Source organism: Notolepis coatsorum (assembly GCF_963971535.1).
Source record: "Notolepis coatsorum genome assembly, chromosome: 1".
Lineage (NCBI taxonomy): Eukaryota > Metazoa > Chordata > Actinopteri > Aulopiformes > Paralepididae > Notolepis > Notolepis coatsorum.
The window spans coordinates 291,779,374-291,794,840 of record NC_140165.1 but is presented as its reverse complement, the minus strand read 5'-3'; the positions used below and the strand labels follow the sequence as shown (position 1 = coordinate 291,794,840).

General features: G+C 43.0%; 1 protein-coding gene across 1 annotated transcript in view; it reads left to right on the top strand.

Moving 5' to 3' along the window:
- The window catches only part of tenm4 (teneurin transmembrane protein 4), a 345,863-nt gene extending 334,950 nt beyond the window's left edge, over positions 1-10,913 (top strand). The window contains exons 30-31 of the mRNA XM_084310380.1: positions 65-207; positions 8,341-10,913. Of these exons, the coding sequence (XP_084166506.1) occupies positions 65-207; positions 8,341-9,099 (902 nt within the window). The 3' untranslated portion in view covers positions 9,100-10,913. The remainder of the gene's footprint in view (positions 1-64; positions 208-8,340) is intronic.
- The last annotated feature ends 4,554 nt before the right edge of the window (positions 10,914-15,467 follow it).

Genomic DNA, 15,467 nt, shown 5'->3' with positions numbered 1-15,467 from the left:
CTGACAGTAAGACGGGTTTTCTTCATTTTGTGTATTTGGCATGTGATCGCTTTTTCCTCCGCAGATGTCAACAGTTGGCTGGTGACCTTTGGCTTCCAGTTGTACAACGTCATCCCCGGCTACCGCAAGCCGAACACAGATGCCATGGAGCCCTCCTACGAGCTCATCAGCACCCAGATCAAGACGCAGGAGTGGGACAGCACCAAGGTATGCAAGTCATTCACACCTGTCCCACCTCTCACCTCCCCACAGATCATCCTCCTCAACCCCCGACACCCCTCCTCTTCATCCTCCTCCTCCTCTCCGACATCATTAACCGATAGACATGCTCTGTGTAACTGGACTCCCCCCAGAGGAGACACCAGCTATCAGACCCGACCACGGCCCAGTGAGCCAGGTCCTCTGCCCCTCGCCCCCCTCAGCTCGGGGAACCGGGTCAGGCTAAACAGCTCTTGTAATTGTCCTGCCATTAGGGAAATTCACTCTCCATTCCCCCTTACCACTGGCCATTGATTTCATCTCAGTCTTACACCCTCAGCCAGCGTCTGAGAGGGAGCAGACATGCTCTGATTCCTGCGTTTATCAGCCCCTTTAAGTCGCCTCCAAACTCACGTGAATTATTGAAGAGGCTGCTGCTGTTGTCTTGGGTTTGGTTACAGCCAGAAAACGCCACCCATCAGAGGGGGGCCGGCGGTGTGGAAGGCCAGTTGGGTGATGGGCTCTCGTGGCTTTTTAGAAAGAAGAGACCAGTTTGAAGATTTTGAAAGCCAGATAGAACCTCCATTAACTGAACGTCAGACCTCTGAACCCCGCCGGTCTGTCAGAACGGCACAGTGGAAAGGGAAAACGCAGCAATGTGGGAACAATACACATGATTTATTGTTCTTAAATTGTTCAGAATGTCTTTATTGATGCAGTACATACAACTGAAAGCAATGAAACTGTAAATGAATACAGTGCAACAGAGAATGAGAACGCGCTATTCCAAATTCTAGCCCACCGTATCACCGAGAACAGTCGAGCGCAATGAGGGGTATCCGGGTGCTTCAAGCTCCCGTGATCATTTGTTTTGTCAATTTTTTTTACTCTCGCCTCCTCTGGCTTCCAGTTAAGAGTCCGCTTTCTGTCCAAATTGCAAAAACAGAGCCCATGTCATTTTAAATCACGGTCAATATCACGGGTTGATGTTTGCTTGTGGGCCTTGACAATAAAAATGGTGAATTAAGTATTTGGAACATTTGACAGCATGAAGATATTAGTGTTTGCCTCGCGGTCGAGGTAGTCTTGCTGACCACGCCTCAGGGCTCTTTCCGCGGAGTCTGGGGGAAGCTGCGGGGTAACTGAGCCATCAGCAGCAATCGGATTGACTCTGAGTTCAAATGCTGTTCGAACAGCGCTCCGCAGTCATGTCCCCCGAAGAGGGACTTTAGAACTGAATTTTTTGACAAGGATTTCTCCAGACGTCGAGAGCCAGAGTTGTGGTTCCGTGCGATAAGGATCAATTTCAATTCCCTTTCAGCTCAAATCAGTTGGAGAAGTCCCCATCGCGCCGTAGCATTTAAGAAATTACCGCGAGTGAATAGTACTCCATCATTAACAAACAAACAAGTTCTCTATTTCCATTTTGAATGAATTGATTGACCCCCTTTGCGAGTCTTTTAACACATTGACGACCGGCCCTAGCCATCTAATATGTGGCTGGAGGACCACGCTTTGTAAACAAACCGATGTACTTTTGGATAGCTATATACTTTATAGTATTGCTATCTGTCCATTCTCATTGTCACTTGAGTGCATAAACCGTGCCTTCATAATGGCTTAAAGAAAATAAAAATCCATCGGTTGGTTGTCATTTTATAGCGTCGTGAATACAAGCTTTATCGCAGTTTTCGTCTCGTATTTTTTCTGGAAAGCTATTTATAGGGCTAAAGGCTAGTCACGTTATATCGAACGGCATTTCTGTTGTATATATACGAATGAAATAAAACAAACTGCTTAGCATCCGGACTATTACAGAGCATCTATGGATGAAATGGGGGCGGCGGGGGACGCCAATTAGTAGCCACATTCACTGATCGATCGCTTGCGTTTTACAACAATGTCCAATCCGGCTGTAATTTGGGGGAAGTGTGTCCTACCGTCAGCCCATGTGATCGCCGGCAGCATTTCCCCATTATTCATCGGCATCTGGTAGATCGATATGTCCATTGGCTGATCATAAATCCCATTATTCCAGGCTGAAATCTGCGCTTCGAACCGTGATCAAAGATGGAGGATGTTCACTTGGGATCCAGGCTCATATGAAACACCCATAGACAGTAAAATAATTTTTTTCCCATTCGCCCTCAATGATACTGCAGTGGAGCGATGGCGCCCCTAAGAGGATCTGGCCGGTATTGCATGTCGCCGATTTCAAGGAGGCGGGTAAATCTGCAGAGTCGATCGGGGATCTTGATCCGTTTATTAATATGGAATAAAACACTGAAACCCGAGTTAACTCGTGGTTGGGCGGCAAAGTGTTAAGAGCCAGGAAAGGGAATTTAATTGGGTATTATTGAGGTGCAACAGCACGCCATAAACAGTTGCACGACAAATGTAACGCTATTGAATCCTATTGAACGTTAGTCTACCTTTCTAGTAAATTACAGGCCTTATGTGGAGTGTAAAACCGCATCACTAGAGATCTAGATGAGGTCTCCTTTGGAACAGTTGCTAGCCCCCTGGGACCACCCCCATCCACACTGCCCCAATCTCCCTTTCCACAGGGAATCTATTAAGTCACCCCCATGCATTTCTACAAAGCAGCTCCCGTAGAGCGGGAATCTAATTGAATTGAAAGAAATTCTGACTATTTCCACTTCAAGAATGATTTTCTTCCCAGAAATATGGGAAGTAGATTAAATGGAATAATATGCAATACAGTGTTACAGTACCTGTCAGGCACAGAGCACGGGACAAAAGCAGACGGTGAACCTGGCGGAGGCTGTGATGTTTTACCTGCTGGCTCGTCATCACACACCTGGCAACTTTGTAAAAAAAATTACTTAATGATTTTAATTGCAAGGCAGGCTGCCGCCGGTAGGACATTTGGCTCTGGGACTGTATTTTGAGATGTGTTAGATCAGCTAATTTTCACGCTACAAGCCCGGGCCTTTCAAGTGTATAATTAATAATATATACTTGTAATGGCTCATATCTTTCAAAAGTTAATTGTCAAAAAGCCCCACATTGAGGCTTTAATGGCAACGCTAGCCTAGATTTAGTTTTTTCTTAATTTTTCTCGTCAAACCACCTACGTTTTTTGTTGGTTTGTTTGTGTCCCCCATGCCTTCCGCAGCAACGAATATGCAGCAAATTAATGTGTACGAGGAAATGTTGACGTAACGCGTCTTTTATCTCATGTTTACGACGTGCTATTTGTAGTACGTTGGAACCCTCGTCTCTGAGCGAAAGCCTGAGTAGGAATTGCAGTTTGAAAAGTGGTGCTCAGGGCTGTGTTATTATGTGTTATTGGCCCACTGCAGATAGCCACAGCAGACTAATTAAATGTAGGATTCTTTGAAGCATAAATATAGCCCTTAAACTGTACACGATATATCCTGTACACTAGTTTTTTTTCTTTTTCAGCTTTTTTTAAGAGACCGCAGGAAAACACACCCCACTTTTCCATCTCCTCTCATTTTTAGGCTCCATTTTCAATGCGCCGCTGTCGAAAGCTGCATACAGATTGAAAAATGTTGCGAGGGGGGCAGAGCAGACACACGCCGGCTTTAGCGGGGAACCAGGCCCGGCTCGATCTCTGGTTCTGGAGCAGCGCTGCGGGCCAATTGGACCCCACGCTATGTGAACGATGCCTTTTGTGAGAGTGTCCCGGGAGGGTGTTTTCAGTGAAGTGGAGGACACCGCCCCCCTCCCTGTCTCCCCGCACCCCGGGGATGACTGACCGGGTCACACTGGCGGCACGGTAAACAAACACGCTGTGTTCGTGGTGTGAAGTGACCCTCAGGCCATCAGGTCCTGCTGGGCTCTGCAACACAGCTGAACCCCCCCCTATAGCCCCCCTGCCAGCAGAGACAGGGGACCCAGAGAGCATGGTCGCATGGAGGACAGGCTGGACAGAAGAGATAGCCCCCCCAAACACACACACACACACACACACACACACACACACACACACACACACACACACACACACACACACACACACACACACACACACACACACACACACACACACACACACACACACACACACACACACACACGCACACACACACCCCTATCACCGTCAGACCTGGGAGAGGCAGCTTTGGAAAGTGTCAGTAGGATGTTGATGGACTCCTGCGCGGGATGCTATCATCTCCTCGGGGCTGATGGATGGACAGATAGAGGAAGAAAGCAGGGAGGGTAAAGAGCGGTCGGAGGTCTCGTTTTGTTAAATCATCTGGTTTCTGTCTCTCTGTGGTCGGCCAGCTCCCGTCTCGTATCACCACCCTGCTTTTTAATGCCCGTTTTCTTTCGTCTCTCCCGAGGAATATTTGAGATGTTTATCTTTTGTCAAGTCATATTAGCGGGCTGACGATGATTCATTTGGGCTCAGGAGGACGCGGTATCCGTGTGAAGCATTTGTTCCCTAAAGGAATTAAGTAGATACACACACACACACACACACACCGTGTGAAGCTTTTGTTCCCTAAAGGAATTAAGTATATACACACACACCGGCTGACCCCGTGTTCCACAACAACCACGGCGTACCTGTCAAAGGATGGGAGTTTCACCCTTTTCTTTTCTCACCCTCGTGCATGTCATAAATGATCAGAGATGGATATTTACTGACAAACACCTCTGCGCCTACCTCTGACAATGTGTGATACATTCACAGCTTCAGTGACTCACACATTGTTGTTGTTGTTGTTGTTGTTGTTGTTGTTGTTGTTGTTGTTCTCTAGAAATAATATTGGAGAATATAGAAGGACTGGTGTCTGTGACGTATTGATTAGGGCTAGACAGATATATTGGCCAGCCGATATTATCAGCCGCCGTAGGCCTTTTGCCATCTGGTGTTATCGGTCACGTCAATAAAAGCACAGTGCGTTTGCGTTGACAACAATAGCCCCTGTGTTGTTAAATCTGAGTTACAGGTGTTTTCTTCTTGAATAGAACATGCTTTTGACAGACATGTTGATATGTTTAACATAGTTATTTCAGGCATGGGGCTAGAAATCATATCCTCATTTGTTTGGTGGAGGAACAATATTTCATTTAAAAACGGTCTTTACCCATTGTTTCCAACTGAAATGTCTTACCTATGTCTAATTCAGCAGATGTAATGGTTATTGTTAAATCCCACTTATATCTGTCTAGCCTTTGTATTGACCATGTGTAACTGAATAAAACGTAATAATATGGTATTTTCCAAAACAGCCAAAGCTTCCATCGCCTCTAATTGTGTTGGATTAATTTAGTTAGAAGTTTATATTGCTGTAATGAAGACTTTGGGGATTTTAGCCCACACCACTCCTATTCAAAATAATCTTCCAGGGAAGAAATTACTATTTTACTTTGCAAAAACTAAAATGCAAGGCTGTAGGTTATTTATTTTAATTAATTAATTAATTGTTTACAGGATTCTTTTTTTTTGCTGGATCCACATCATCTGATGATAAGTGTATGTGAACCGTGTGTGTGTGGGGGGGGGGGGGGGTGAGAGTGTGAGAGATGTGTAGGAGACTAGCTAAGCTTGTGGTAAGGTTAGGGTTAGCTAGGCTAGGCTAGTGGTAGGGTTAACCAGGCTTGTGTTAGGGTTAGCCAGGGTTATGGTAGGGTTAGGGTAAGCCAGGCTTGTGGTAGGGTTAGCTAGGCTTGTGGTAGGGTTAGCCAGGCTTGTGGTAGGGTTAGGGTTAGCTAGGCTTGTGGTAGGGTTAGGGTTAGCTAGGCTTGTGGTAGGGTTAGCTAGGCAGTAGGCTTGTGGTAGGGTTAGGGTTAGCTAGGCTTGTGGTAGGGTTAGGGTTAGCTAGGCTTGTGGTAGGGTTAGCTAGGCAGTAGGCTTGTGGTAGGGTTAGGGTTAGCTATGCTTGTGGTAGGGTTAGGGTTAGCTAGGCTTGTGGTAGGGTTAGGGTTAGCTAGGCTTGTACCATACCACAAGCCTACTGCCTAGCTAACCCTACCACAAGCCTAGCCAAACTAACCCTACCACAAGCCTACTGCCTAGCTAACCCTACCACAAGCCTAGCATATATTATAAATGCAGTCCATTCATTACATTAAACGTTTATTACAGGACTCTAAAGTTATTAACTAATTTATTCTAAAGAACAGATCTCCCGCATTTCGCTTCTAGCCTGCCTCGTGCAAGTAAGGTACTTACCGATGAGGATGAGTCAAAGTGGAACACCAGTTATGTACTGTAGTCTACTAAATAAAACAGCTGACTAACATTAGATAGGTTAGTGTTTATGTAGAGCTTATGTAGCCTACTAACTAAAACAGCTGAGCTGACTAACATTAGCTAGGTTAGTGTTTATGTTTATGTAGATGTTATGTAGCCTACTAAATAAAGCAGCTGACTAACGTTAGTACTGTACTATACATTCATATTCATATTCTTATCTTGTCTTTTATATAGCTTCTCTCCTTTTATGTAAAGTGTCCTTGAGTCTGAGAAAATCTCTTCTCTTTCTAAATCTAATTTATTATTATTATTAACGTTAGCTAACTGTTTTTTGTTTTTTTCACAGGAAATTCACTGTATTATTTTACAGATTACCTTTGTTTTTCTACTTTAAGTGTAAATACCATAAAAATACAGTAAATTACCTTTTATCAAAATATTAACCATTAAATAAAGGTTGTAATCTGTAAATGTATTTGATTTTACTGTAATTTGACAGTAAGTATTTGGAAACCATTGATGGCAGACATTTAATGTTTTCTTGCAGCTTTTTTTCTTACAGTGTAGGTTAGTGTATATGTAGAGCTTTTGTAGCCTACTAACTAAAACAGCTGACTAACTTCAGCTAGGTTAGCGAAATTACCGTTGTGATGGTTGTGTGTTTCTCATGCGTTAACATTGGCTAGCTGGTACGTTCAACCTCAGACAAGACAGAAGTAGAGAACATTTTGATCAGACCCGCTGTCACCTGTAGTGCGTTCATGTTGTAACCAAAAGATGTCGCTGGTGAATTGTCCAGCTAAGCCGCTCCGCTTCAATAATTCACTTTTAGTGAGAGAAATATATATTTCCCCACCCCAATGCTTAGGCCTGGTAGGGAGGGGGTGGCAGCCGGGCTTGTAATCCCCTGGGGGAAACCCTGTCATGTAGTGAAACACATCAACATGAAAAAGAATGGCTTATGCGTCAGATTGAGGACATAGAGATTTGAAGTGTTTGAAGTGTTAATGAAGCAGCGTGATTCACTTTTGAAAAAGGAGCATCTGAAACTGGGAGAGAGAAAAAAATAGACTGCGTCCTGCTGAGATGCCTCAGTGTACGGCATCAGGGAATGGAACACACAGCAGAAGGAAGCAGAGGTGTTGGGCCATATGGAGCTCTCGATAGAGACCTGCTAGAATACATTTGAGGAAGGAATCCGGTGCTGTTTGGGTTATTTCTAAGGGCTATCGAAAAATATATATTTAAAACAATGTACATGTCACATGATAGGCCGTGATTAATCGCATTTAACTGAAATAACATTTTGTTTTTATCATAACAAAATGCATCTGTGTGGTAACGTAGGAGTGCATGACAAAATGATTTAGGGAAGTGATCGTGAGTATAACCTACTTATCGGCCACGGGTCTTTCAGTAACATTTAGCGGCACAGTAACATTTTCTTATGTAACGATAGCTTTGTCGACGGACAAAGTCGCTCGAGCTGCACTGTTGACTACTTCAGATCATCATTAGAAAAGGTGGTGTTAGCTTGTGTAGACGGTGACCTTTCGTCAGACTTGTCGCTTCAGGGAATATAGCGATGGGTCATCATCACTTCAACAAGCGTAGATATTTGTTTAATCCAAAAGTTAGTTCAGAAACGCTGCATAATAATGAAATCTGAGGATGACTGGTCACTCATAAGTCTTTCGGTTAACATGTCAGAGGGATCAGGGAGGTAAACACAGGTGTCCACCACTGCGCTTGCTTTTCAAGTTATGAGAGCAAGTAAAACCTTTACATATTTTCTAAATGAATCGCTAAAAGGTATCCGTTAATCTAGTTATTGAACTTTTTCGAGAATCGTATTTCTTACTCGGAATGCAAACGTAAGACCGATGTCCGTGCATCGCGTAAGGAGGTTCAGTGTGATTAACTGAGATTTGTCTTTGTTTTCGCAGTCTGTGCTGGGCGTGCAGTGTGAGGTTCAGAGGCAGCTGAAGGCTTTCGTGAAGCTGGAGCGTTTTGGACAGATCTACGGAGCCAAGAGTGCCGGCTGTCCTCAGACAAAGGGGAACATATTGTTTGCTTCCGGAGGCTCTATCTTCGGGAAGGGGGTGAAGTTCGCCATCCGAGATGGCCGCATCAGCACTGACATCATCAGCCTGGCCAATGAGGACGGACGGCGCATGGCCGCGGTCCTCAATGACGCTTTCTACCTGCAAGACCTTCACTTCACTATCGCCGGGATGGACACGCACTACTTTGTCAAACTGGGCTCCGTGGAGGGAGACCTGTCCCTCATCGGCATGACGGTGGGTCGGCGTACACTGGAGACGGGCGTCAACGTGACGGTGTCTCAGGTCAACACTGTTCTAAACGGCAGGACTAGGCGCATTACTGACATCCAGCTGCAGTACGGCACACTCTGTCTGAATACGCGCTACGGTAGCACCGTGGACGAGGAGAAGGCCCGCGTGCTGGAGCTGGCGCGGCAGAGAGCCGTGGCCCAGGCCTGGGCCCGGGAGCGCCAGAGACTGAGGGACGGAGAGGAGGGCTCGCGCGCCTGGACCGAAGGAGAGAAGCAGCAGCTCCTGGGGTCAGGGAAGGTGCAAGGCTACGACGGCTACTATGTGGTCTCAGTGGACCAGTACCCCGAGCTGTCAGACAGTGTGAACAACATTCATTTCATGAGACAGAGCGAAATGGGCAGAAGGTGACATGAACACAAGGCTCTGGGGTGACGAGACACTCAAGACAGCATAGGACTTCTTGCCAAAGACAGTTGCATACATGACCACTTTTAGTTTGTTTCTTTCTTTGACTGTGCTCTACTTGGTTTTTGATATACTGGAAAAAAGAATAATACATGGTTGCAATCGGTTGCACTGTATTAGCAGAAGAGTGCCCTTTTCCTTCTAAAGACTCTTTTAACAGTCCTTGCCCTCCAAGTGCGGCTGCTAGAGGATGAACATTGACGATGTCTGTGACTTGTTTTTTTGTGTGACTCCATTTACCCCCCTCCCCCGTTGATGATTCTGTTGAAAGGAATCCATGAAGAGTATTCTTAATGCATTATGTTCACTGGCTCTCTCTGCTGCCAGACTAGCAGATTGTTATTCACAAGCTTTGCTCCATTCTGCCTTTCTCTGCGCCTCAGCCAAGGAGATTTCTTCTCTTTTAATCATTTCTTTTTTATACTTGAAAACGCTGTAGCCCCCCCCAGCTATCCCTAAATAATGACAGAATTGTCTGTTGGCGGTAGACCCCACCTCCCAACCCCTCATCAAAACCCCAGCTGAACTTGTCAAAGCACCTTCATTTGTGTGTCTTGTATTTTATTTAATTTTTTCTAAGAGAAGGCTTAACTCATCATGTGGTCCTAGCTCGGACGGCTCTGGTGCACTTGACAAGTGCATGTTGACTGCCTTTCTCTACGAACTACGAAATAACAAAATTGCTTAATGGAGCTGAAGTTTGTGTGGTAAAGCCAACAAAGGGATATAATGAGATAACTTTTTTTTATTTGTCTTTGTTATTTTTGACTGGAATTTTCTTGTTCCTAAGAAGAAGGAAAAAAAAGAAGAAAATATTAACACAAATAGCTCTCCGCTGCTCTTTATTTGACCGTGGTCAAAACAACTCGATTATGAAAATAGTGATGAGCCAACCCTGTAAGAAAATACTGTGGAATTAATGTCTGTATTCAACAACAAAAAGGTATTTTATGAGAATGGTTTTGAATTTCCTTTTTAGTTTTGTTTTATAAATAGCTATATGAAATAACAGTATAACAAATGTGAATTTAAAAAAAAATGTGAACTAGTCCCTTTTATTGTTAATTGTTGTACTTGAACAATACTTAAGGGTGTTTCAACACATGGAATAAACTATGAAAGACGGTTTAGTTAATTCAATTATTGTGTTTTTCATTAGGAGAACGACTACGTTCTACTCATAATACAGCAGTCAAAATTGCATACAAATGGCAGTGTTTATTTTTAATGAACGCACTTTTCTCAGTATTTCCTTAATATGATTTACAATCAAATGCTTGGGGATGAAAAGATGCTCAAAGTTGGGATAAATAAATTATTAGAATTAAAATAAGAAAAAGAAAACTCACTAGAGGACATTCTTGTTAACGTGTTTGCTGCTGATGTGGAGGGGCTTAGCGTGGTGTTTGAGGAGGAGATCATGAATATCTCTGCCCTGAGGGCTGCCCGAGAGGGGTGGGGTTATTTGGGTTGCAGTTGTGTGCTGGTATTCTCCACAACAAGTCTTCACTCACGACTGGCTGAAATGCATTAGACCTGCTGGTCACAGATAGCACGCTGGCCTACTGTAGGAAAGACCCTACTGGACATGATTACTGCAGGTCCCCCAGATACCCTCTAGCTCCTCCGTGTCCATGGCCTCATTCAGAGGCGTCTCCAAAGGATCATGTGCTTTAGCTGGCAGGGTAATTATCATTATCCTTGGATAATACAACCTGTGATCAGTAATGACTACTTTGGAAAATAGGTTTCATCGGTTCGACTCGCGACTTAATTTTTTTTGTCAACATTTATTCCATCCAACGTCTGAAAGTGTGTGTGTGTGTGTGTGTGTGTGTGTGTGTGTGTGTGTGTGTGTGTGTGTGTGTGTGTGTGTGTGTGTGTGTGGGGAGGGAGAGGAGCGGAGCATGATTGAGTGTCTCAATCTGTACACGAGTTAAACATTCAGTCACACAGACATTTCTTTTTGCTGGTGATACAGTGGCATTATGTTTCCGGAAAAAAAGAAAAGGATGTTTCGTTTCATTTAGTGTTTATTCGATGGGGACAGATACAGTATATATACATAGAGAATTTACACAACAATTATCCAATGCAATGAATCACAGCATTTATAGCTTGTGCTAATTTCCTATTCCTGTCCCTAGAAGCCCTTTAAAAATGTATGTACAGACACATACACATATACACACATAGATACATACATACATACATACCCCCCTCCCCCGCACACTCCCATACATGACTACATTATTGATTTTGTTTTTTTAAATGTTAAATGTTGACCATTTTCTGTTTTGAGTTCAGTAGGCAGAGCATTCCATGTGTTAGCTCCCTTTATAGAAAAGGACGCCTGGCCAAAGGAGGTTTTCCGGTAGGATACTTTTACGGTTCCCTGCCAGTGGTAACTCCTAGTGGACAATCCAAAGGCCAGTGCCAGTCGCAGACACCATGTCTCAGAGACCCTGAGGAGCCTGGCCATGTAAACACTTGCGGATCATCAGATTGGCGTTTGCGAGTGCAACGTAACCGTTAGAATTGAGCATGTGTTCATGTTTCTCTGGATGCTCAGCATACTATGAATGAAGGATATTTGCATTGTGTGCATTCTTGCACCGAGAACTGTTGTGTCACGGGACTGTGTGTCTTTTCTAAACATTTTGGACTCATTTGGGGTTGTTTTCGCTTTTTTTTTCCTCTTTGGGTTTGTTCTCAACACTGTGTTTTTAGCGCTTCTCTTTGACCTTGTAAATATGAAAACGTCAAAACAAGCTGTAAATAAAATGCAAATGTAGATACCTCTTAGAGCTACGGCAGTGACCCTGTGTAGTCTTTAGGCAGAAAAAAAAAATAATAAAGGGAATATTTTGTGTTTACATTTTGTGTTCTGTTGAATACCATAAAATGCGTTCCTCTGACACGTAGATTTGCCTCAATATTCTACCTGTCGAAACTGAGATGTAATTAAGACATCTGCCTTCCTGGTTACATCTTCTCGACGTGGATTTGTAGAAAGAACAACACGCTTGTTTCCTTCTAGATGTAGGCTACATCGCCTGCTGTTTATTATATATTTATTACATAATTCCCACCCTTTTCACAGGCCTTTTACAAGCGTAACAATTATGTGACCGGGTCCAGCAGTTTGTGCTTCATGTCTCCCTCTGTAATTTTTTCAGATTTTTACAGATTATGAAAGTACAGAATATAAACTTCAAATGATGTGTCATACATTGAAAATATTTCAATGCAGTCAAAAAAGCAATATTTCGATTTAAAAAAAAAAACTGAAGTGCAAGACATTTTCGCGATTTCTGAGGAATGTAACCTGCCGCACCAAGTCGGGTTTGGTGACGTCGAGTCACATATGATATGCTTATTTGAATCTTGTTAAACCTCACGTCTCAAAGCAGAGAAAATACCATTTAAAGATTGTCTGCATTTTTTACACCTTGGCAGTCAGGTACTAGGTGTGAACAGTAGCTCTTAAAACCACTCACCCACTGGATTAGCTGTCATCTGTCAGTGACTCAACTGTACTTAGGTGAAAATAGCTGCTATACAAGCTGAACTATACAAGCCCCCAAGGAACACAAAAAGGTAACCTGGAACCTTGCCGTTTTTAAGCCAATAGAGATATTCAGAAAAATAATTATAAGGTAAAAGAGAAGGGAATAAAATTAGTAGAAGTTTAGTCTCACATACTTTGCATAGTAAGTAAGTAGGCCTAAGTGAGACAAAAAACATAAACAAATATGGTGTGAAAAAGAAGGAAAAAAAATCTTCCTTGTAAACATGTAGAATGTAGCACAAGGATGAAAATACTGTACATAATGTAATATAATAATTTATCACATTTCTCAGCTATAGGTTCCATAATTAATGGAAGCCAACCTTTCTTGAATGCATCAGTCTTCTTCTATGTAATGTTTTGAAATGACTGTATATATTTCAACTTGACAATATAAACATTCAAAATTGACCCAATTTACTTCCTGCTGCAGTGTTCGCTAATATCAATAACTAATAGGATATTAACATGGGTCCAAGCTGTTCCCTAGCAACACAATTCTATTGAGATGGTCTATTGACCATATTCACACGGCGGGCATTTTGCTTTTATCTCATGCTCAGGTTGGGATTTCTTTCTTTCTTTCCACCCTGTTCCCACCTTTGCCTGAGCATGACATAAGAGCAAAATGGCCACCGGGTGAATCTGTTTAATACTGTAGTGGTTCCCAAACGTTTTGTTTATGCGGACCACTAATTGTAAAAAAAAGAAAAAAAAAAAAAACGTCTGCGGACCACCTCGTATGCAAACAGTAAAAATAAATAAACATCAAATGTATATATAAAGTAAAGGCCGGAGATGGGACGTGCGCTCGCGAACGCACGCACAGTCACACACACATGTTTACGCTTATAGCAGACTTAATGATTTTAGAATAGTTCAGCTAATGAAGTTAAATCAAATTTGTTTTATAGTGTAATTTGGCTACTTGAGAGAGGGAGAGAGAGACTTGTTACGCGCACTGAGTCCGTTGTCTCAGAATGGATTTGGGAGAGGGAGAGAGAGTGAGAGAAAGAGAGATGTATGTCAATTTGGCAAGCCACTGAGCATCACAGAAATTATGTGAAAGATCAAATTTTTAGTAAAGTAAAAACATTCTAACTTCATCACGCAACTCATAGAGCCTTTCCTCTCGATAGCCAGCGGACCTCTGTGTGGAGAAGTAATTGCCGGTGATCACTGCCCATCTCATCGCATAAAGCTGCAAACAACCGTGAATTCAATGGACGGGCCTTGATACAATTGACAGTTCTTACCGCTTCGTCCAAAACAGTTTTGGCAGCTAGAGCCTCCCTGTGGATGCAGCAGTGAATAGATTTAGCCTCCGGAGCCACTGCTTTTACGCGAGGTGCAGGTGCTTCGTAAAACTGTCGTCACGCACAAGCGCCATAATGATTAGCCTAATTTGAGAGAATAACAAACTATAATACGATGTTTTATATTACACAACAGTTTTACAATTGTATTTAAAAAAAATTATATTATATACATTTTCTATTTTATTTAGCTTTTTTTCCACGGACCACCTGCAATACCCTCGCGGACCACAGTTTGGGAACCACTGCTGTAGATGCATTAAGTCTGACTATAGAATATGTAGCTAAAGCAGGTCAAACATCAAAGAAACCTTTTAAAGTAATGCATCAGAAGACTTGAACATGAGTTGTGCAGTGCAAAACCATACTGGTTTAAATTGTACTGTAATGTTTAATAATCAGTACACATATTTTACCTTACCCCTGACCATTTTAAGAGTGCAGCTCACTTTGTTTAGATTTGCTTACCTTTTTTAAAAGTGCAAATATGATGGTTATAAACCATATAATTATATAGAAGAAACCTCCCCCGCCGCTTCACTTACTTGTTTGCGTTCATGAACTCACTGCTTTCTGTAGTGCTTTCCTGGTCCAATGTGTGCATCAATTTCTTTGATAAGAGGTAACCAGGAGATATATTTAATGCAGGTTTATCACTGCACTGGTCTGGTCCTTTAACTCAATGGACGCAGTTTGGCGGACGACCGTTGAACGCCAACCAATATACGTTATTAGATCGTTTTTCCTTTTTTTCCGATTTTAATATCCTATTCAATGTCAGGGCCGGTAGAAGGCATACTGCGACGCAGAGGGTGCAGTACCGGCCAGATCCTCCCAGGCGGCGGTATCGAGCACCCTTTGAAACATTGTATCTTGGCTTGTGGGTCGATCTAATGGGTCCGGGTCGTTTTTTTTTTTTGCTCAAGCTCAGCGTTTATAACGGTCGGATTGAGAAGAATCGAATACTCCCGATGCATGATGTGTAGTGGATTATGTTGGCGACACGATGGACATCAATACTTGGAATGGCGATCAGATAATTGGATTATTCTTTTTGGGGTACATCCTATAAGGGCTATATGATATCAATCTTGCGTTGATCCAAGCATGTCTTCAATGCGATCCGACCGTGTGTGTGTAACGTTAGTCCACACCGAATGCCGTTGGAGGCGATCAAAGCATAAAAAAACGACCCCCCCCCCCCCCCCCCCTTTCATGCATTCATGATGAAACATAATACCATAAATTTGATTTGAGAATAATAGCGGGTCCAGGCAAGAAACGACAACGGTTTTAGTGTAATACACGCATAAGGCTATTGCTCAGCATTTCAGGAATTACCCCAGACCAATCTAAAACCATACTCATTTTCACCACGGTATAAAACGGGAATGTATGGATGACATTTTTTTTTCTTTTTCACA